Genomic DNA, 20,610 nt, shown 5'->3' with positions numbered 1-20,610 from the left:
AGCTAAATTTGCTCATTTCTGGCTATACATCCATTGCCAAAGGCAACAAAGGTACTCTTTGCTTTCTTTTTGAACTGTCCAATATTAGTTGGGTATTCTGTCTTTTAGTATTTTTCCTATAGGATTAAAACCTGGAGCCAGCCAAGTAAATAATGATTCTTTCACCCTTTTATTTTAGATTGAGAAACTGATTTGTTTACTATTTAGTGCATTGAGAAGGTCATATAAATTGTAGAACTTAGCTTCTGAGACTAAGTCATCATTTCCAGTTATAGGAATTTGCTGATGAGTTTCATTTCATTAGTGCCTAGAATTATATTTGAGACTCATTCCTAATTCCAACATCCTAATATATTTATTTTCTATGTATCTGAGATTCTTCCTTATACCTGAATATTAGGGTCTGCTAGCTCCCTGTGACCCCTTCCATTGGCTATTATAACAGAATTCTCTTCTGATGTGAAACTTTGTGAACATTTATCAATTTGAACTCTTTGGTTTGTGAGATCATCACCTCCAGATATTCAGATCTTCGTTCGGGATGGGGTCTCAACATCAATATTAAAAACTCCTTAGGTGAGCGCCTGGGTGGCTCATTTGTTGAGCATTTGCCTTTGGCTCAGTTGTGATCTCGGGGTCCTGGGATCAAGTTCTCCCTCTGCCTATATCTCTGCTTCTCTCTCTGTGTGTCTCTCATGAATAAATAAATAAAATCTTAAGAAAAGAAACAAAACAACCCTTAGGTGATTTCTAATGTGTTGCCTAGGTTCAGGACCACCTAACTGAGAGGATGGGGCAAGCTGCTGCCTGTATAGCAGTGGTCCTCAAACTTGAGCATATATCAGAATCCTCTAGTGGGCTTGCTGTAACACAGATTGCTGGCCTCAAGAGTTTCTGCTTTATTATGTTTGAAGTGCAGCCCAAGAATTTGTATTTCCAATAAGTAATAGATGTGGTGCTATTGCTGGATTAGTGACTACACTGTGAGAACTCCTGGGAGAGTTAAACTTTAGAAATAGGAACTCCAACTTGTTAGAATACACGGGAAGTATCTAATGACCATCATCTCTTGGAATTTAAGGACCGGATCATTGATGCTGGTCCCAAAGGAAACTATGCTCGGTTTATGAATCATTGCTGCCAGCCCAACTGTGAAACACAGAAATGGTCTGTGAATGGAGATACCCGTGTTGGCCTTTTTGCCCTGAGTGACATTAAAGCAGGTAAGTGTCAATTAAGGATCCTGGAGCTAAGAAGGGAATTTCAGGTTTTATCATCTAAAAATCCCATATGTCTTATAACCCAAAATGAGGTCTGCAAACTCTTAGGGATACAGAAAAGACTTTCCAGGTGGCACTTGGCATAGAATATTTTTGTGGTGATTGGTGGTATGGCAAAAGATACATTAAGTATGTCATTTAACCAGTTTTTTTAATTGTACGGTTTTATGGCAATAGATCATTCACATTTTTGTGCAGCTGTCGCCTCTATCCATCTCTATAACCTTTTCATCTTCCCCAAGGGAAACTCTATCCGTTAAACACCAATCCCCCATTTTCTCTCCCCTCAGCCCTTGGCACCATGGTCAGACACTATTCCAAATATTACCATATTTAGTCTTCACAAAAATGCTGTGAAGTATATGGTATTATACCTGTTTTACTTGGATTCTTGGGTCTGGCACCTCTAACCACCCTGGGGAATATCCTGTGACTTCAGTCCTTATATCTCTCTTGACTGCTTTCAGTACATTTGTACTTGGAACTTTAGTCTTTGTCCATGTGGATGGATTCCTCTACCATTTCTAGCCACAAATTTTTCTTCTCTCTCCTCCCATATTCACTTAGCTCAATTAACATGGTGTGGGAATTCACAGACCTTGTTCTTATCCTCACTTAACTTCCAGTCTACATGGGTGGGATGAGAGGAATGAGACAGAATGTGCTCAGTGCTATGTGGAGTTCATGTGAAGCTGCAGCCTTGGCAGATGGAATCAGAACTTTTCAGCTTGCTCTACTTACTCATTCAACTTTGCTGACTTTTCATATACCTGCTCTGCTTTCTACCACATGTGTCATACTCCTTATCTTTTCCATTACCCTTTGCCATATCCCATAAGTGCAGACCTCAAGGATGGTTGAATAATGGACTCTTTTCTAGAATGGTATGAATCTTGCCTTTATGTACACCTGTACCTTCCGGTTTATCCTTTGTGCAGTTATGTTTACATAGTGGATGGTGAGTAAGCAGCAAGGTTGTATCAAATATCCTCCTATCTTATGTTTGTGTATATGGTTGAGTTGTATTATAAGCACATTAAATTAATGGAAATTCAGTTATAAACCCATAAGATTGTTTAATAAGAAAAGAATAGTGTGAGTAGATTATCTATCATTCAGTACAGTATTCCACAGTGGATGTGAAAGGGAAGACATAACCCTGCTGTTACCTTGGTCAGTCTCAGTTCCTGCAAGCTCCTTGCAGTATGAACCTCTTAACACGCCGTGAGTGATTGCAGGTTTTGTACCGTTTGGACCCCTAAAAATAAAGCAGCTGCTTTATAATTTGCTTAGCTCAATAAACAAATAATCTATATTAATCCAATATTAGATGAAAAACTATATATATATCAGTCTCATTGATGAAAGATAGGTCAGTGTGCAATGGGAAATCTAAGATTTAATCATTTTGACCAAATGATTATCACTTTAAAAATTAACGGTGAGGGGCAGCCCTGGTGGCCCAGCGGTTTGGCACTGCCTTCAGCCCAGGGCATGATCCCGGAGACCTGGGATCGAGTCCCACATCGGGCTCCCTGCCTGGAGCCTGCTTCTTCCTCTGCCTGTGTCTATTCCTCTCTCCCTCTCTCTCTGTGTTTCTCATGAATAAATAAAATATTAAAAAATTAACAGTGAACCGTTACCCCAGTGCAGAGTTAATCTCTTTGTATACATATATTAAAAATTCTTATATTTGTTAGGCCTTCCCTAACATGGTTTGAATTTGAATATTTGTGTGTTTTATTTGCTCTCAGTTTTGATAAGATTGACTTTTGACAGAAAGGGACAATTTGTCCCTTAAATCTGTACATCTTTTTTAAAAGTTTACAAGTTAGTGCTATGTGCATTATGTCAGTACTCTAAATAAGCTTGAGATTGTCTCTCCATTTAATAAATGTACTCTCAGGGCTCAAATCACCCAGCTAGATTGTGGTAGTAGGGATATAAAGCTGGGGCCTGTGTCTGATCTGTGGTGTAGAGTTCTCTAGTATTATTCTGTATTGAGATGTCTCTCCCTAAGTTGTGCTAGGTTTGGCACAGACCAACAGCTTTTCTTCATACTTTTATTCCCAATGCCTAGCACATCAGTGTTTTTGTTTGTTTGTTTGCTTTTGGTAATGAATTAATATATTTTGATTCTGAAAGGTTAGAAAACAACTTGGGATAATCAGAATCTCTACAGTAAAGGTTATTTTAAATATCACTTGTTAAGCTGTGTAAGTTTTTCTGCTATTAAGTTGTACTTGCTGATTAATAACATTACAAGATTAGATTTTATTAATATTTCATTAATATAGCTGGATTAGAGTTAATAAACCCCTTTCTAGCCTCTGAAAAATCTGTTCTGCAAGTCCATAACCTTTGTGATTAATACAGAAATAATGTAATTAAAGCCATAGATAGTAATATTTTCATGGTCTTTTATGCAGGCACTGAACTTACCTTCAACTACAACCTAGAATGTCTTGGGAATGGAAAGACTGTTTGCAAGTGTGGAGCCCCAAACTGCAGCGGGTTTTTGGGTGTAAGGCCAAAGGTACCTTCCAAACGTTTCCATTGCGAATAATGGTGTAGTCCTCCCACCCTAACCAGTGGAACAGCTGACTCTAAGATGTCTTTTTGGAATAATGACATTGGATAGTTGTCAGTAGGACAACTGGCACTTAACTAAGCATGTTGATGATCAGTTTGGTTATTCAAAAGCTGATCTTTGGGTATTTTTGAGCAGTCTGACTTCTAATTGGTAACACCTTTCTAGCTAAAAAAGCTGTAAAATAGGAATCCATAAAGTAGATTACTTCCCATGTCTTTATTGGTCTCAGCTGATCATACTCACATTTCCTAATAAGCTACTTAGATTCTTGGTATCTTATGTCCCATCTGTTTCTCTTTTTTAAGCTCTCAAAGAGTCCAATATTGAATTTAAGATTCTAAATGTAGTATAACACTGTGGATAAACATAGGACCCTTAATCTTACCATCTTAACAAAGGATAACCATTGTTGTGTCTTACTCCCTGGGTTTTTATGTGCATTTTAGCTGGCTTACAATTCTGTAAAGAAATACTTATAATTCTATATCCTGCATTTCTTAAATATTATAATTTTTTCCTTGCTGTCACATGGTCTTTTTGACTATTATCTTTAGTGACTGTTCAATTTTTGAATACACTGGTTGGACTGTACTAGATGAACATACATTCTTATTTTTCAATTAACTTACAGAACACTGAAAAGTGAAGTTTAATTTTCATGAAAAGTAGGCTACACAGCGACTCCAATTGGATATTTCCCATTATGCTCTTTTAATTATGGAAGTCAACATTAACAACTGAAAAATGCAAATTAGCCCAGAAACCAATAACTAAAGGGGGAGCAATAATTTTGAGCAAAAACACATGATGATAAACACCCACCAATTATTCTTTTATCAAATAAGGAAAGTTATGTTTATATTTTATGGAGTTTTTTTTCTTTAGTCAGTTAAATGGTCTTGTTCCTTAAGGTGTCCAGTTTATTTTTTCTCTATAAATCAAATTAATAACTGAGTTTAACAAAGGTTAATGGTATTACAGTCACTAGGAATGTCTTTCTGCATCCTTAACATCTATGTAACATTTCACACATGAAGCAGAGAAATTTAAGGGCAGAAGTTTAGAAATGGGAGATCACTGTGGGATAGTAATAAATCAGACTGATTGTGGATGTCTCCAGTCCAAGATAAATAATGTGATGAAACCCACGGGATTTGGTAACCAAGTGTGGGCTTCAGGGAACACAGAGGAGACCTGCTGGCTACACCAGGATCTGTCTTGGGGACTAGTGGATATGAACCTAATTTGATATAGATGAAGGGCACATAGCTTATTGTGGGCAAGGACCATGAGTTTTTTGTGCCTTACTAACATTTGACTCTTAATAAGTGCTCAGTGAAGGTTTGTTGAATAAAGAAATGTGTGTGTATACACAGATATGACACACATAGACAAACATAAAAGTAAAACTTAATGAAAGGAGAACGTTTAACACTAGCCTTATGTGTTAACAAAAAGAAGTTCATTTCTATTTCATTCAGGTGGTAAGAGTAGTTGATAGAAAAGTTAGTATTAATTTATTGGGTACCTATGATGTGCCAGGTGCCTTTCCTGCATTTTCTCTTATCTTTAGAACAGTCTGTGAGGACTGTCTCTTCCCAGAGGAGAGATGAGGCTCAGAGAGGATAGTTAACCTGGTCAAGATCACACAACTCATGTATCGACAGAATGCTGACTGCTCAATATCTGACCTCTAGAATCAGCCGATTGCCACAGAAGAAAAGTCAAAGAAATTCAAGAAGAAGCAACAGGGGAAGCGCAGGACCCAGGGTGAAATCACAAAGGAGAGAGAGGATGAGTGTTTCAGCTGTGGGGATGCTGGCCAGCTCGTCTCCTGTAAGAAGCCAGGCTGCCCAAAAGTTTACCACGCTGACTGTCTAAATCTAACCAAGCGACCAGCAGGTTGGTGACAAAATCCATTTAGCGTGCTGCTTGTTCTCTGCCAGAATTGTCAGAGCCCCATGGTCTTCCCATTTTATAGCATTGAAGGAGGTATGGTTCATATTCTCATTCTGGAAATAAAGGCTTGGAATCCTAGGTTAGAGAAGGGAACACAAACTTATTATATGTCAAGCAGTTTGTTTATATTTATGTTATGTTATTTTATCCTCCCAGCAACCCATAAAGATGAGACCTTTTCACCTTCCCATGATGCAGATGAGGAAAACTGAGAGTCCAGTTTGGTGAGATGACTTGTCACAATAGAGCATGTAGATGGAGGAGTTGAATTGAAAGCCAGGTTTTCTGACATCAAGGCCACTAAATCTGTTTCCTTTCAAAAGAAAGAGAGGTTGATATAGCATGGAGTTTGGGGTTAATTCAGTCAGTGAAGTGTGGACTAGACATCCTTTTAGCCCCCTTCACCCACTCCCTTCTGACAGAGAGGCAGCTCCATCAGTGGATATATGAGAAAGCTGCTTAGGCAGATAGAAGGTGTTAAGGAATTTGTGGCTGGCATAGCCGCTAGCTTTTGAGTGGTCGTTTGGAGTTAGAAGGATTTTAAGGAAGTTGGATATGTGGTCTGTTTTTATTGACAGAAGCAAGAAAGCAATAGGGGGCCACTCCATCTGAGGAGATTATACATCACAAGTGGCCTGCTCCCAGGAATTGCAGAGAGAACTTTGGGGTGGGAGTGAGAGGAGTTTGTCCTGAACTAGCTTTCCTTTGATGTATAGTTGCCAGGGGTAATGCAATAATAGAAACAGAGGTAGTGTGAGGGCAAGGCCACTTGACAAGTCATGTCAGGAAGTGGAGATGGAGAATTGTTTCAGGATCAATAGTTCAGGATTATAGCTGGTACAGGCTGCAATAGAACTTGTCTTGCATAGAAGCCAGGAGTCAGGGTTTATTTGGAAACTGAACTTGGACTAAAACACCATGGACATCAGAGACTCTCAGGTATCATGAAATAGGGCAAACAGATGGTAGGTCAGGATCTTTTCCACTTGTTCTGTGTGGACAATATAGGTAAAATTTGTGCTAGTTTCAAGACTTGAAACCGAGCAAAAGAAAATCTGCCCAGTTTTTCATATTTGTGTATCTCCTCCCTGTTCCTAAATATAACCAAATAAGTAGAAGTTTTAATAGCTGAGATTATCCCTTTAGAGTTGAATATTTAAAGGCTTTATAAAGACAAATGGAGTTTGCAAAACTGTGGAAGTAATGTCTTCACATCCTATCTAAGAGGAGCTTTGGGTTTTTACCCCCCCTAGAAATAGTCATAGAAATAAGAAATTACCACTGCCTATATGTTTAGTTGATAATCAGTTGGTACTTGGTACTTTGCTTTTATTTTTATGTGTTATACAGGAGAATCAGATTCTGGGGCCGGGGAGGTGTTAAGTGAGTGGCATGAGCTTTCTACAGAAGGTAGCAATTTGAAATCACTCCTTTGACGCACACTCAGAGCCACGGTCCATTTCATGCACCTTGCTTGTTTTCCTAAGTGTTTGTTTCACATCTTTGTTTTTAGGGAAATGGGAGTGTCCTTGGCATCAGTGTGACATCTGTGGGAAGGAAGCAGCCTCCTTCTGTGAGATGTGTCCCAGCTCCTTTTGTAAACAGCATCGGGAAGGGATGCTCTTCATCTCCAAACTGGATGGGCGTTTGTCTTGTACTGAGCATGACCCCTGTGGGCCCAACCCTTTGGAACCTGGGGAGATCCGTGAGTATGTGCCTCCCCCAGTACCGCTGCCTCCAGGCCCAGGCACTCACCTGGCAGAGCATTCATCAGGAGTGGCTGCTCAGGGGCCCAAGATGTTGGATAAGCTGCCTGCTGACACCAACCAGACACTGTCACTGTCCAAAAAAGCTCTGGCAGGAACTTGTCAGAGGCCACTGCTGCCTGAAAGACCTCCTGATAGAACTGACTCCAGGCCCCAGCCTGTAGATAGGGTCAGGGACCTTGCTGGGTCGGGGACCAAACCCCAATCCTTGGTATCCAGCCAGAAGCCATTGGACAGGCCACCTGCAGTGGCAGGACCAAGACCCCTACTATCTGACAAACCCTCTCCAGTGACCGGTATAAGCTCCTCACCCTCAGTCAGGTCTCAATCACTGGAAAGACCTCTGGGGACAGCTGACCCAAGGCTGGATAAATCCATAGGTGCTGCCAGCCCAAGGCCCCAGTCACTGGAGAAAACCCCAGGCCCTCCTGGCCTGAGACTTCCACCGCCAGACAGACTGCTTGTCACCAGCAGTCCCAAACCCCAGACTTCAGACAGGCCCCCAGACAAATCCCATGCTTCTTTGTCCCAGAGACTCCCACCTCCTGACAAAGTACTTTCAGCTGTGGTCCAGACCCTGGTAGCTAAAGAAAAAGCACTGAGGCCCGTGGACCAGAATACTCAGTCAAAAAATAGAGCTGCTTTGGTGATGGATCTCATAGACCTAACTCCTCACCAGAAAGAGCGGGCTGCTTCACCTCATGAGGTCACACCACAGGTTGATGAGAAGATGCCAGTGTTGGAGTCAAGCTCATGGACTGCCAGTAAAGGTCTGGGGCAGATGCCACGAGCTGTAGAGAGAGGCAGTATGTCAGACCCTGTCCTTCAGCCACCAGGGAAAACAGCCGTCCCTTCGGAGCACCCCTGGCAAGCGGTTAAATCACTCACCCAGGCCAGACTTCTCTCTCAGCCTTCTGCCAAGGCTTTTTTATATGAGCCAACAACTCAGGCCTCAGGAAGAGCACCTGCAGGGGTGGAGCAGATACCAGGGCCTCCCAGCCAAGCACCAGGCCTGGTGAAGCAGGTGAAGCAGATGACCGGAGGCCAGCAACTACCTGGACTTGCTGCCAAGAGTGGGCAGTCCTTCAGGCCTCTTGGGAAGGCCCCATCCACCCTCTGTACTGAAGAGAAGAAGTTGGCAACTGCAGAGCAGAGTCCCTGGGCCCTGGGAAAGTCCTCACCAGGGCCAGGGCTCTGGCCCATGGTGGCTGGACAGACAATATCGCCGTCTTGCTGGTCCTCTGGGAACACACAGACATTGGCACAGACTTGCTGGTCTCTTGGAAGAGGGCAAGACCCTAAACCAGAGCAAAATACACTTCCAGCTCTTAACCAGGCTCCTTCCAGTCACAAGTGTGCAGAGTCAGAACAGAAGTAATATGAGTAAATGTCACATGACCAGACCAGCTGCCCCCAGGGTTCTTGGGAAAGGGAAAATCATCTCTCTTTTCCCCTCTTAAAAAACAGACCCTCAACACTTTTCCACTGTTATTCTTTCCTTATATCCCAACACTCAGAACTCTTGTGACATTAGCCAGTGGGGGCATGTGGTTGTGTAAACCATGTATGGAAATCCAAGTGGGCCCTAGCCAAGGAGACAGACAGACTTCGGTCTTTTTCCTCCAATCTTTACACATGGTAACTTGAAATAAAAAGTCCACTCTGGAGTCAAGCATGGGATTCAATTCCACTGGTCAGGTTGGAAGGTAGAGGGGCTCTCAAAGCTATTTCTCTAGCCCTACTGAACCCCTCTGAGGGCACCTGATGAACACTTGGGAGGAACTGATATCTGTTCATATCAGTGGTGATTTCTTGAGCACTCACATGTGCTAGACCAGGTGCTAGTCACTGACAGGAGATACAGAGATAAAGAAGACCTGATCCCTGTGAGTCTAACATGCCTGCCTGGGTTCCCAGGTTGTTTTCACGAACCTTTGACCAGGAAATAACAGGAAGTTCTGAGGGGCCCTGGGGCTCCAGACTCATTTTGTAATGTCCTTTATGGCCCCAGAAGTAGTTGTGTTGAGTAAGTGTCCCCTGGTTGGGTGTGCTTGTGTGTGCGTGTGCATGCATGCACGCTCATGTGGAGGTCACTATAGGTGGGAGGGGGTTGCATTGAGGCCACGTGGAGCCATTGGCTGGGCAGCCACTACTACTGCTGTCTGGGTTGTGCAGTCTGAAACTCTGTCCTTGACAGAGCAGCTGGTTGTGGGGGGCTGGGCTCTACAAGGACATAGCTTTCCTCAAGTATAAGAAGGCAATTGGCAAGCTTACCTTTCTTTTCTACCTGTTTTCCTCCTTTTACATCAGCCCACCCCCATGCCCGCCCCCTAAATACTCAGGTGCTTTCAGATTTCAGAGTTGGGCAGTGGACATAGGGAACCTCTGGCAAGCTCTGGGCTACATCTACCACCAGCTCAGGGAGAGTGCCAGATCCTGATAGAAGATTCCCTCTCTTCTGATCCTTCACTCTCTTACCTGAATGGAGGGAGTCCTCTCCTTCACTGGTGGAGTCTACCACCCTATCCCTGAGAATCGCTGTGTTCTATATTGAGAGCACCTGCCTACTGACCTTGTTCAAAGGCAAGCCAGAACCCTTCCCCTATGACTGGCAAGATGGGGTGTTCAGAGCAATGTCCAGTCTGAGAGATGATTCCTCATAACTGCTGATTATCTGTTACTGCTGCCCTGAGCTGGGGCCCAAGGGCTGGGAAATCTGTTGGTGCTACCCTGCCCTACCATTCACCCAGCTCACCAACTGCCAACAGGAAGTGCTGTTTGGCCAGTTCCTTCCCATTCACTCACCCCTCCTTTTGTCCCTAGACCAAACATGTTTACCTCTCTGCTTTGCCAACTTAGCCAGCAGCTTTAGCCAACAGACCATCTCCTGGCCCAGATGTCTCCTGGCCATTCTGTTTCAGTTATGGCTTTTACACCCTCAACAGGATTCTGTATTTTGTCCCAATTTCCTCCTCCTAAGTTCTCATTGAGGTTACCCACATCACTTCTAAGGAGGGAACAATAGTTATAGAAGCATTTGCGCTTTATATAAAGATTAAAAGAATTTGCTTTTATTTCCCAAAGTCTGTCTCGGGTTGAGACACCTGAACTCAGGCAGAGGTGCGAGGCTGGGCAGGGCTGTCCCGAGTCTAGGGGCCTATCTGCATCCCACTTAGACCTCGGAATCTCCTCTGTAAATTCCACCTGCCTAGTTCTCCCCTTTTCATCCTCTCTTCCCACATCATGAGAGAAGAAAACTTCTTTGTTCAAAAGGAAGAGAAAACAAAGCATCTTATTTTCTTTTTAAAATTTTAAACCATGGAAAAGATATTTTTAAAGAAATCCACCCAGAACATTAAAGTTCGTTATATTAAGTATTTATCATGTGTGAGAATAATAAGTATATAACTGCAGCTAGTAGGTCCCTTTCCCTAATCTCTTAGGCTGTATGAGTAGGGTTTGCTTGGTGCCAGTCCTGTGCCCTTTTCTCTCCTGTCATCTGTAGTTGTGATCAGAAAAAGATATTCGCACTGCACTGTCAGAATCTCCTTTCACTATGTTGTGTGTTAAATTACCGTAGCTCTTTGTTTCATGAAATAAACTGTGAATTTGGGGGTGGGTGGGGTGTGTGCAGGCTATGTAAAAAAAATTAAGTGGAGAAGTTTGATCCTGAAATAGGCTTTGGTAGGTAATTGACTTGACATCCGCTCTCTAGATATGTCTCACAGGACAAGGAGTGAGGGAAAGGTGGGCCATAATTGGCCACTGTGATTTTGTTTTGGTTCTTTCCATTCTCCACCATTTGCTGGAAACTTCCTTCCAGAACTGCCTGGGAAAACAACTTTTGAGGTGTGCTTGGTTTGGGGGTGAGGGTGGGGGGGTGGCAGTTCTTTATCTAAATGGATAGACAACCAGGCTTTTGTGAGGGTTACTGAAAGGCTCTCAGGTAGAATGGAAACTAGAAATTCAGCTATCAGGCCCACCTCATACCTGATACCAGATTGTTAACATCAAGAAAGCAGTCACCATACAATTAGAAGCAGAGCCAGAAGGACTGTTGGGAAATTGAGACTCTTGCATGAGGGTCAGTGGGGAGGGAGTAACCTTGCCAGCCCTTGGGGACTCTCCTGGAGCCCTGTACTGAGACCTTTTCTCCAGAGGGTGTGAATTGGCAGTTAAAAGGAAAGCTTTTCTCTTAGAATCCTGATCTTTGTGTAGGGTGGTATTTTGGTATTTGGCCAAGTGCCTGGAAATCAGGATCTCAAGAGAATGCCTCTGAGCCAGTCCCCAGGAAATGTTTCCAAGAGGGAAGCCATGGCTTCCATAGGTTGCTAAAGAACCAATATGTCTCCTAGCCCTGTTAAGTCAAAAGGACTTTATGGAAATTTGAATTCAAAGCCTCGTTTGCTTCTCCTTTGGAGAAACCCATTCTAATAGCAAAATAGCTGTCAAAGCTACAGAAGTATCCCAGGTTTTTAAATGTCTGCTTCCCCCATAAGTTACTGAGTTTGAGGTGATTTAAGTCACTGTGTTGATCCTCTAATGAATAACTACCAAATCTGCATCTTTAGCATCGATGGAAATAATTGTTTTATCACATTCTCTACCCCACACTACAGTCAGGGCACAAAGCGCATCAGTGATCCTTTCCCAGGTTCAGCAGCATCTCCTTACTGGAACTGGACTCCCAGGTCACATCATGAGAACAGAATGGCAGGAAGGAAGTATGGTCCTGGCAGCTTCCCCTGTGGAAAGGAATCAGGAAAGCACTAAACGTGGTTGGATTTTGCCCTCCGCTCCTATAAAGTGGGTTTTCTCCTAAGGCTTTTTTGGAGGATATTGTCATCCTTTTGGGGTTTGTCAACCAGGAGGTCGGAGTGGCCCAGTGTCCTCACCTGAGGTCATTGCAGGAAAGGAGCTTCCACAAGTCCCTTTTCCTGCTAAATAATGCTTGGGCTGCTTCATGTGCTAGACATTCCAGATCACTTAGAGCTAGGTAGCTGCTGCACGAGACTGTCATTGGTTATGACCAATTAGCTCTCAGCTGAGCTTCCTAGGGCCATTGCAGCAGGGCCAGAGGTTGCTGTAGGACAGATTGAAATAATAGATAATTGCTTTGAACACAAAAAAATGTAATGATGGTGCTAATTTTCTGGTATAAATAAGCACTGCCAAGGGTTGAGAGGGACTGGTGAATTGAGAAACCCAGGTTCCTGCTTTGGAGGAAGAAATTTATGTAGAATGGTTTCTTTGAGGCTCTATTAGAGAAAAAGGCAGAGCCTCAGTGAAGCCTGCACCCGACCCTGGAGTGGTTCAGTGTAATCCTAGGCAGAAGAGATGCTGTATCCAGACGAGGGTGGCCATTGAGTTTCTCAGGGCTGGTGTCACCTTGTCACCTGGTGTAGCCTCCGTCCACACTGCCTAGAACAGGTTGGTAGAGAGCTCCAGCTGTGGGGTTCTCCTGTTACCTTCTGCCCCTCTCTACCTCTTCCACTCTCATGGGAGCACCTCTATTGCTTATGAAAATTAAGGGTAATATTTCTTAAGGAAGTGGAAAGAGTTTATTTTAATTAGAAATCCACAGCCTGAGAAATGTTTCCTCCTAGCATAAGCAAAATCATGTTAAACTCTTACATGGTCCCTTCTCTAGAGCTGCTTTCCCATGACTTTCAAAACATCAGGCTATTGAGGGGCTTCAGTTCTAATATCCTGGAAGTCCAGCAAAGCTTTGTGGACAGGAGATGAGCCCAGGGAGTAGGAGCAAAAGTGAATGGTTGTGGTGCTTTAGACTTCCAGGGTAGGGCAGAAAACAGGCGGTCTCCAGGTCCAAGGTGGGTGCTGCTGTGTGTGCATGTAGAGTGTATTGAAGATGGGTGAGTGCAGCACACGGGAGCTCATGGGAAGAGCAGCTTTCTAAGTCTTGGCGAAGAAACAAGCTGACAATAGAGATCTATATATTTTTTAGAAAGGGGCGGGGGGGGGGGTTGTCAGCTGAGGTCCATCACTGGTCTTTTGCCCCCTCCCTCCCCATAGATTGTCAGCTGTAAGTGAAACTCTTAGTGAAAATGAGGGGAACCCTGTAGGAGTCCCCATAAACATGTACTGTAATTCTTTGTATATAGAAAAAAAATTACTGTAAAGTAAAGTTTAACTTTACTCTTATGGCCCTTGCCCTGTGTTTTGTTTGTTGTCCGTGGGGAGATGTAGCTTAACAGGAGGGAGGACGGGTTTGGGGTAAGAGCAGAAACCAGCCCAAGATTAGTTCCCAGGTTGGGGACATGGGGAGGTGAACCCCTCCTCTAAGCATCTCCAGGAGTGGTGTGGGTTTCCTCCCAGCAGCCACCAGCTACCAAAATGTCTTTCATTTCTTTTGGGAGTGGCTGGTGTCAGTTTCAGCCTCTATATAGGAAGCTTCCATTACCCACGAAGGAAGGGTATTTTAAGGAATTGGTTTTAAAAAAGGAAGCGGAACCAGAGCATTTTCTGAGTGTGAGTCTGGGGAGTAGTGTGGGAAGGTAAGCATTCAATCCTAGCATTACTATTTGCTCAGGATCTTTGCTGCCCTGAACTGGGTAGTGGTCACCTCATTTTACAGATGAGAAATTCAAGCCCAAGTTACAGTCCCTTTTCTATTGACAGCTGAATTGGGATCCCAATCTGGATCCGTAAGACCTTTCTGTGTTGCAGAACGTAACAATTTTTCTTCATTAAACCACATTATATGTCCCTGGGAAGCTTAGGATTGAGCCACAGACATGACTCCAGGATTTAGGCATGACAGAAGTAGTGGTAGAACCTGCTAGTCTGAGTTAGGAGTGCTTGATCCTTTGATCTCTGGGCACCACTTAAGTGCCTGTCTTGCGTGAGCTTTGCATTTCCCCAAACCCAGCTTCTCACCTATCTTTGTCCCCCCCCTAAAGAATAGAAAAAGGCCCTTCTGTTTCTACATTATCTCAGATGCAACACTGGAGTGAAGTACTTGGTTTCCAAAAGGATAAGAGCTGGGAGGAGCCTTAATGTAGGAAGTCAGGCCAGCCAGGTGTCCCCAGAAAGAACTAGGTGTCTTGACACCTAATCCACACAGCAGGGAGAGGGGCTGAGTGTGATTCACAGTGCATCGATTTTATTTACAAATAAAAAGCCACTTAAATAATCTGCAGACACAAGTGCTTCCAGGGCAAGAGCCTGGGGTCCAAGTAAGCCTTTACCCTCCTCACACCCATCAGTCAGCCCAATGCTGCCTCCATTCCATGGGCCAGCACAGGCAGGTGCCACCTCTGCTGCCACGGGGACTGGGGGTAGCTCAGACGTATGACCACTCAAGCCCAGATGGGAGCTAGATCTAGCCCTTCTGGGGGAATTCCTTTAATTCCCCTAGACCAGGTGAGTGGTGGTGTCTCAGTGATGACAACAGCTGTAGAAGTAGGGGTTTGCCTTCTGGCCCAGGTCCACGCCCTTGTCCTCTGTCAAAGAGAGGTGGCAGCTCAGCACCATTCTGTTTGGGGATCAGGTAACTCGTGAAGGGGGCCAGATGCTGTGGGGCTACAGGAAGTCTCCAGTGTCTGGGGAAGCACACACCTGTCATCACCTGGAAGGCAGCCACACTGACGTAATCCTCTGCCACTTTCTGGAAGAGCTCGTCTGGCAGGAAAAAGGACAAGTCAGTGAGAACTCAAAGTCAGTGACCCTGGAATCACCCAACCCAGTAACTCAGCCCTCCAGGCTCTTCTCTGCCTCCTCTGATGCCCTGCCTATTCCTGCTGTGAGGCCCCCTGACAGCACTCACCCACACTCTGGCCTGTCTTGCTGGATGTTTCAAAGAGCTGAGCTTTGATATCTGTAAAGAGAAGTGACTAAAGCCTCCTACCTGAGAATCAGAAGCAAAAGGGAAGGCTAGCAGTTCAGGGAAATTAATGTACCCCACACATTCAGGGAGGCCAGAAGCTCTTCCCAAGGGATCTAGCCTAGCCATGGCAGCTAAGGCAGTTCATATTTTCTGTGCTCTACCCAAGCAGCCACCTCCCTCCCCCACCCCTGGGGAGCTGAGAACAGCTACTGTCTGCGTAGTCCTGGACATCGTGGAAGTCCACACGTCGACGCCGCCTGTCCTCCTCCAGCAGGTCACTCTTGGTGCCACACAGGTAGATCTGACAACCCTAGAGCAAAAGACAAGGTCAGGGTCCCTCCCATAGACCCCAGCCCCAGGTTTTCTGGTGAGGTCTGGCACTTACCTCCTCTAGGTTGCGCAGTTCCTTCACCCAGAACTTTGCCCGCTCAAAACTGCTACTGTCCGTCAGGTCTTAATACAGACACGCAGAGAACAACCAAGAATCAGGTGCTGTTCTCTAAGACCAGCCTGACATCCACCCCCTCTTGTTTGAGGAACAGGCCAGAACCCCTCTTACCATAGCAGACGATGGCAGCCTTCGCTCCCCGGTAGTAGATCCGGCTCATGGCCTCGTAGCGCTCAGAGCCTGCTGTGTCCTGAAGGGCAGGGGCGGCTCAGCCTGAGTTCCTGACCTACTCCCCAAGACTGCAAACTAGTACTACGTTCTCCAGACCCCTATTTTAAACTGGGGTCTGGAATAGAAAAATGGCCTCTAGTCAGCCAGTAACAGGCAGGAGAAAATAAGCCTCCTCAGGAATGGGTCTTAGGATTGCTTGCCCAGGGGACTTACCCAAATACCTAAAGTCACCGTCCGGTCTCCAACGGACATCACCTTGGCCACGAAGGCAGCCCCGATGGTCTGCAATCAGTGGCAAGCGATCAGGGTCGCGGGTGCCGGCCAGCTCCCTCCCACTCGTGCCGGGCCCCGCGCGGCGCACTCACGTTCTGATAGGGCCCCACCAGGAAGCGGTCGTGCACGTATCGTTCCACCAAGCTTGTCTTGCCCACGTACTCCTTGCCCAGCATCACCACCTTGACGTCCACGCGCTGCCCGCTCATGCTCTCTGGGCTGCCTCACCCGCCTCAGGGTCCTGAGCGGGGGCGGGAGGCAAACCCGGATCTCCGCTCTGGCAGGCAGCGCCCAAGCCTCGGCCCCTGACCCCAGGCGCCAAGCTACGCCTGGAGACACGGCGTCGGCGGGAGCTCCGGCAGCTCCCCCGTGTGCCCCACTCCTCGGCCCCCGGCGCTGACCCTCCTTCAAAGAGCCCAGGACTCAGGGCGGCCTGGGAGCGCGCGCGGCAGCGCCCTCAACGGCGCCGCATGCCGCCGCCCAGCTCGGCCTTCGGGCTCAGGCGTCGATCCGGCACGGACTCCTCCCCACAGAACCTAGGGGCCCCTTCAACCCGGGTCGGTCCTGCAGCGCCGAGACTCCCGCGGGCGAGGGGGGGCGAGTGTAAAGGGTGAGGGGGCGGGGCCGCGGGGTCACGTGCCCGGGCGCCGGAAGTGGTCGGTACTGCTCGGCTGCGCCGGAAGTTGCGCGCGGCCCGACAGCTCCTCATGGCGGCGGCGGCTCCTTGGGCGCGGCGTGGTGGTTACTGAGCTGCGAGTCTGGCGGGTGTGCGCCGAGTCCCGGCCCGGCCTCTGCGTGCCCCCCCCGGGCTTCGCACCCCTGATGCTGCGCGGGTGCTGAACCCGCCCCGGCCGGGACGATGGTGAAGTATTTCCTGGGCCAGAGCGTGCTCCGGAGTTCCTGGGACCAAGTGTTCGCTGCCTTCTGGCAGCGGTACCCGAATCCCTATAGGTACGTAGCCCTGAAAAGAGCAGTCCTCCCCCCTCGCTGTCTGGAGATGGAAGTGTAGGGCCAGGAGAGACTCGACATCGAGTCGGAGAGAGGGGATCGTCGGAACCATGGCCATCTTCTTTAGGGTAAGAAGACCCTATTCGAGAAGCGGCCAGGCCAGGCCTGCAAGATAGTGGGAAGAGGCTGGGCCTGAGCGGTGGTGCACCTGAGGCTGTAGTCCAAGGTTCTCTCATTTCGCAGTGGTGAGACAGGAAGAGGCGGCGGCACAGCAGTTGGGAGGGATCCTGAGGTTGGAAGTCCTGGCGCTGGCCTGCTTCTGCCTGTGGCGTTCTCCACTGGTGTAATAAATCATGAGGTCGGGTCAGCAAGAGGGCGGGAGTTGGAATTTGCCCTCGGATAGGCGCAACGGACTCTAGTTGAGTTCTGGGCCATACCACTTAACAATGCAAGTTTGAGGAAGGCATGGCCGTTCTGGGGTGGGAGGCCCCGGCTGGGAACCCCAACAGGTGGTCTTTCAGCATGCATGCTTCATTCTGATACTTGCAGCAAACATGTCTTGACGGAAGACATAGTGCACCGGGAGGTGACCCCTGACCAGAAACTCCTGTCCCGGCGTCTCCTGACCAAGACCAACAGGATGCCTCGCTGGGCGGAGCGACTCTTTCCTGCCAATGTTGCTCACTCGGTGTACATCCTGGAGGATTCTATTGTGGACCCACAGAACCAGACCATGACCACCTTCACCTGGAACATCAACCACGCCCGGCTGATGGTGAGAGTGCCCTCCCCTTGGTCCCCCAAAAGTAGCTTCAGGTATATGTCACTAGGGAGTCATGAAAGAATTTTTGTTGTCTGAGGCAAATTTGGGTTACTGGGGAGTGACAGCTGTAGAGTGTAAACTCTAGACGATTTTTTTCAGCCAGAGTCTCTGGACCTTTCACCTCTTTTATACTGTGGTGAGGGGTACTTGTTTTAGAGTTGTTCCAGGCACTAAATACAGAGCACCTTCACTGTACCTGGCACACATAGAGTTTGGGCCTACAGAAGTGATGCCAAGGAAGGGAGGCACTGATTTTCAAACAGGACTCCATTAAGCCATAAGCAGTTTCTTTGGTTGTGCCTCAGAGGGGAGAGAATCTGGGCCCCTTGCCTCCTGAGGATTAGAGGAGTTCCACCTTTTGTCTGTCTTATGTAATGGGGTTTTGCCTGAGATTTTGGGAGAGGTTCATATACCTTCTTTTTTTTTTTTTTTTTTAAGATTTTATTTATTCATGAGACACACACACACACACACACACACACACACACACAGGCAGAGACACAGGCAGAGGGAGGATGCAGGGACCCCGATGCGGGACTCGATCCCAGGTCTCCAGGATCACGCCTGGGCCGAAGGCAGGAGCCAAACCACTGAGCCACCCAGGGATCCCCTCATATACCTTTTGATTTCAAAACGTGAGAACCCATGTTTAAAGGAACATCCTACAGTATCTTCTCACATATGAATATATTCTAAAAGCTTTCAGGGAACTCTCACTCTCTCAGCTAATCTTCACAGTGACTCTGGGAGGTAGGTATTGCTCTCTATTGTGCAAAGAGGGAAGTGAGGTTGAGAGAGGGGAAGTGTCACACAAGGTCATGGAGTGAGCTGGCACCTTGATGTTCTGCCCCAGAATTTTCTGAAGGCTTTACAGCTGACTGCCCTGAGGGCATAATCTGTGTTTTTATAAATTATGAAGATAGTGGCCTTGCTGTGAGCCAGATCTTTTAAGTGCTCCTCTTGGAAGTACTGGTTCACTTATGACATCACGAAAGCTGTGACGTTTGCCAGGCTTCCATTTCTGTTTCTACCGCTGGGGAGCTCAAGAGCTGCAGTGAGCAGAAGGCAGGCTAAAGGCACTGCACATAAATCTACCAAACAAAATCCAAGGTCAGGAGGGAACCGGCACATATTCTACTGATTTCAGGTTTATATGCCTTTTAATTTAAAGGGTCAGAAGAGAGGTTTTAGAGAGCAGAATGGCCTTTATGTTATTGCTCTCTTCCTGAAATGCAGGTTGGGAATACAGTAAGGGAAAGAAGTGGATTTTCGTTTTCTTGCCTCACCCTGTGACAAAGAGGCAGGGAATCAAATTTATGTGCAAGTTGGTAAAGTGAAAGACTCCCACACGATTGTGGTTGGCCTGACTCCCTGCACAGGTGGTGGAGGAACGATGTGTTTACTGTGTGAACTCTGATAACAGTGGCTGGACCGAAATCCGCCGGGAAGCCTGGGTCTCCTCTAGCTTATTTGGTGTCTCCAGAGCTGTCCAGGTGAGCAGCATTGTGAGGGTGCCAGAGCTTTGGGGGCCTGGGCACTTGGCATGAAGGCTGGACTCTAGGGATCAGTGGAAAGCTCAGAACCCATCCCACCACCATCCCCTTTTTTTTTTGGTAGGAATTTGGTCTTGCCCGGTTCAAAAGCAACGTGACCAAGACAATGAAGGGCTTTGAATACATCTTGGCCAAGCTGCAAGGTGAGGGGCTCTGGGCACAAAGAGAGGCTGGGGTCTGGTCCTAGCAGCCATGACTGACGTGGAATCTGTGGCTGTTTTACCATCCCACTCTAAGCCTGGGACCCCTCATCTGTACCCTGGCCCAAAGAGGGTGAATGGATGTCGTGGAGGGGTTGTTGAGGTAGGTCTCTGGTGTCTTCTGAAGCTGGCCCCTGCCCTTTGCTGCAGGTGAGGCCCCTTCCAAAACCCTTGTTGAGACAGCCAAGGAAGCCAAGGAGAAGGCAAAGGAGACGGCACTGGCAGCTACAGAGAAGGCCAAGGACCTTGCCAGCAAGGCCGCCACCAAGCAGCAGCAGCAGCAGCAGCACTTTGTGTAGCTAGCCCAGGCCCTGGTGCGGTAGGACACCTGACCACCCGGCCCAATTCTCTCTGCCTTTTTCCCCTTGTACTTTATTATTAAAAGTCCACTTCCAGCCCTTTCTACTGTCTGGGTGGTGGGTTGGGGGCGGGTGTCTTGTTTGGCCTTCATGGTGTAGCAGGCACATTGTCCTCTGAGCCGGGCCTGCCTGTTCCCACGTTGAGCAGCCAAAAGCAGGCACAGAGTGTTGGCCTGCTCAGGGTCACAGACTACATGCAGGTGTGGGGATGACAAATGCTAGTCTGTAAGCTCCGTGAGGGCAGGGCCCTTGGTCATGTTCTCTGCTATGTCCCAAGTACCTGGAACATTATCTAGCACATAACAGGCACTCAATAAATATTTTTTGGATTCAATCAGCCCTAGCTCTGGAGTCAGAAAGCTTTAGCTAGAATCTTGACTCCACACTGTCC

The 20,610-nt window shown here is 46.8% G+C and overlaps 3 protein-coding genes and 1 long non-coding RNA gene across 17 annotated transcripts in view; 2 read left to right on the top strand and 2 right to left on the bottom strand.

The window, feature by feature from the left end:
- Positions 1–13,760, top strand: part of NSD1 (nuclear receptor binding SET domain protein 1) — a 154,499-nt gene extending 140,739 nt beyond the window's left edge. For all 8 annotated transcript variants that reach the window (XM_038534647.1, XM_038534650.1, XM_038534653.1 and 5 more), the window contains 4 exons: positions 1,082–1,223; positions 3,710–3,816; positions 5,571–5,775; positions 7,346–13,760. In XM_038534647.1, the coding sequence (XP_038390575.1) occupies positions 1,082–1,223; positions 3,710–3,816; positions 5,571–5,775; positions 7,346–8,976 (2,085 nt within the window). In that variant the 3' untranslated portion in view covers positions 8,977–13,760. The remainder of the gene's footprint in view (positions 1–1,081; positions 1,224–3,709; positions 3,817–5,570; positions 5,776–7,345) is intronic.
- On the bottom strand, positions 2,822–8,793 carry LOC119876197. Its single transcript, XR_005358122.1, has 4 exons — positions 8,487–8,793; positions 8,275–8,389; positions 6,016–6,145; positions 2,822–5,907 (listed from the first exon to the last, which is right to left on the bottom strand). It is a non-coding gene; the product is annotated as an uncharacterized LOC119876197 (long non-coding RNA).
- Positions 10,917–16,957, bottom strand: RAB24 (RAB24, member RAS oncogene family). Of its 6 annotated transcripts, none has more exons than XR_005358119.1 (9): positions 16,429–16,957; positions 16,277–16,345; positions 16,004–16,082; positions 15,830–15,897; positions 15,631–15,754; positions 15,385–15,435; positions 15,177–15,239; positions 12,494–12,681; positions 10,917–12,343 (listed from the first exon to the last, which is right to left on the bottom strand). XR_005358119.1 is itself a non-coding variant. In XM_038534662.1 (8 exons), exons 1-8 carry the CDS (start codon positions 16,543–16,545, stop codon positions 12,291–12,293), a joined length of 624 nt encoding a protein of 207 aa, XP_038390590.1. In that variant the 5' UTR covers positions 16,546–16,957; the 3' UTR covers positions 12,165–12,290. The 6 variants fall into 6 exon arrangements, 4 of the variants coding, with proteins under 4 accessions (XP_038390590.1, XP_038390592.1, XP_038390589.1 ...); XR_005358120.1 differs by having other exon boundaries at positions 15,655–15,754; positions 16,429–16,950; XM_038534662.1 differs by lacking the exon at positions 12,494–12,681 and having other exon boundaries at positions 12,165–12,343.
- Positions 16,958–17,005: 48 nt separating this feature from the next.
- On the top strand, positions 17,006–20,556 carry PRELID1 (PRELI domain containing 1). 2 transcript variants are annotated; one of them, XM_038534659.1, is made up of 5 exons: positions 17,011–17,287; positions 17,834–18,059; positions 19,487–19,600; positions 19,725–19,803; positions 20,011–20,556. In XM_038534659.1, exons 1-5 carry the CDS (start codon positions 17,196–17,198, stop codon positions 20,157–20,159), a joined length of 660 nt encoding a protein of 219 aa, XP_038390587.1. In that variant the 5' UTR covers positions 17,011–17,195; the 3' UTR covers positions 20,160–20,556. The 2 variants fall into 2 exon arrangements, with proteins under 2 accessions (XP_038390588.1, XP_038390587.1); XM_038534660.1 differs by lacking the exon at positions 19,487–19,600 and having other exon boundaries at positions 17,006–17,287.
- Positions 20,557–20,610: the final 54 nt, after the last annotated feature.

This window comes from Canis lupus, chromosome 4 (assembly GCF_011100685.1).
Source record: "Canis lupus familiaris isolate Mischka breed German Shepherd chromosome 4, alternate assembly UU_Cfam_GSD_1.0, whole genome shotgun sequence".
Classification (NCBI taxonomy): domain Eukaryota; kingdom Metazoa; phylum Chordata; class Mammalia; order Carnivora; family Canidae; genus Canis; species Canis lupus.
Note: the sequence above shows the minus strand (reverse complement) of the source record. Positions and strands in the feature narration are given on the sequence as shown.

What these genes read in the sequence shown, in the direction of transcription:
- PRELID1 (XM_038534659.1), top strand. Translation starts at nt 17,196, where the DNA reads ATGGTGAAGTATTTCCTGGGCCAGAGCGTGCTCCGGAGTTCCTGGGAC. An exon ending in CGGTACCCGAATCCCTATAG is followed by an intron (nt 17,288 to 17,833) that starts GTACGTAGCCCT and finishes TGATACTTGCAG; the next exon opens with CAAACATGTCTTGACGGAAG. An exon ending in GTGTCTCCAGAGCTGTCCAG is followed by an intron (nt 19,601 to 19,724) that starts GTGAGCAGCATT and finishes TTTTTTTGGTAG; the next exon opens with GAATTTGGTCTTGCCCGGTT.
- RAB24 (XM_038534661.1), bottom strand. Translation starts at nt 16,545, where the DNA reads ATGAGCGGGCAGCGCGTGGACGTCAAGGTGGTGATGCTGGGCAAGGAG. An exon ending in TGGTGGGGCCCTATCAGAAC is followed by an intron (nt 16,346 to 16,428) that starts GTGAGTGCGCCG and finishes CACTGATTGCAG; the next exon opens with ACCATCGGGGCTGCCTTCGT. An exon ending in CTGTTCTCAGCTCCCCAGGG is followed by an intron (nt 15,436 to 15,630) that starts GTGGGGGAGGGA and finishes TTCTCTTTACAG; the next exon opens with ATATCAAAGCTCAGCTCTTT.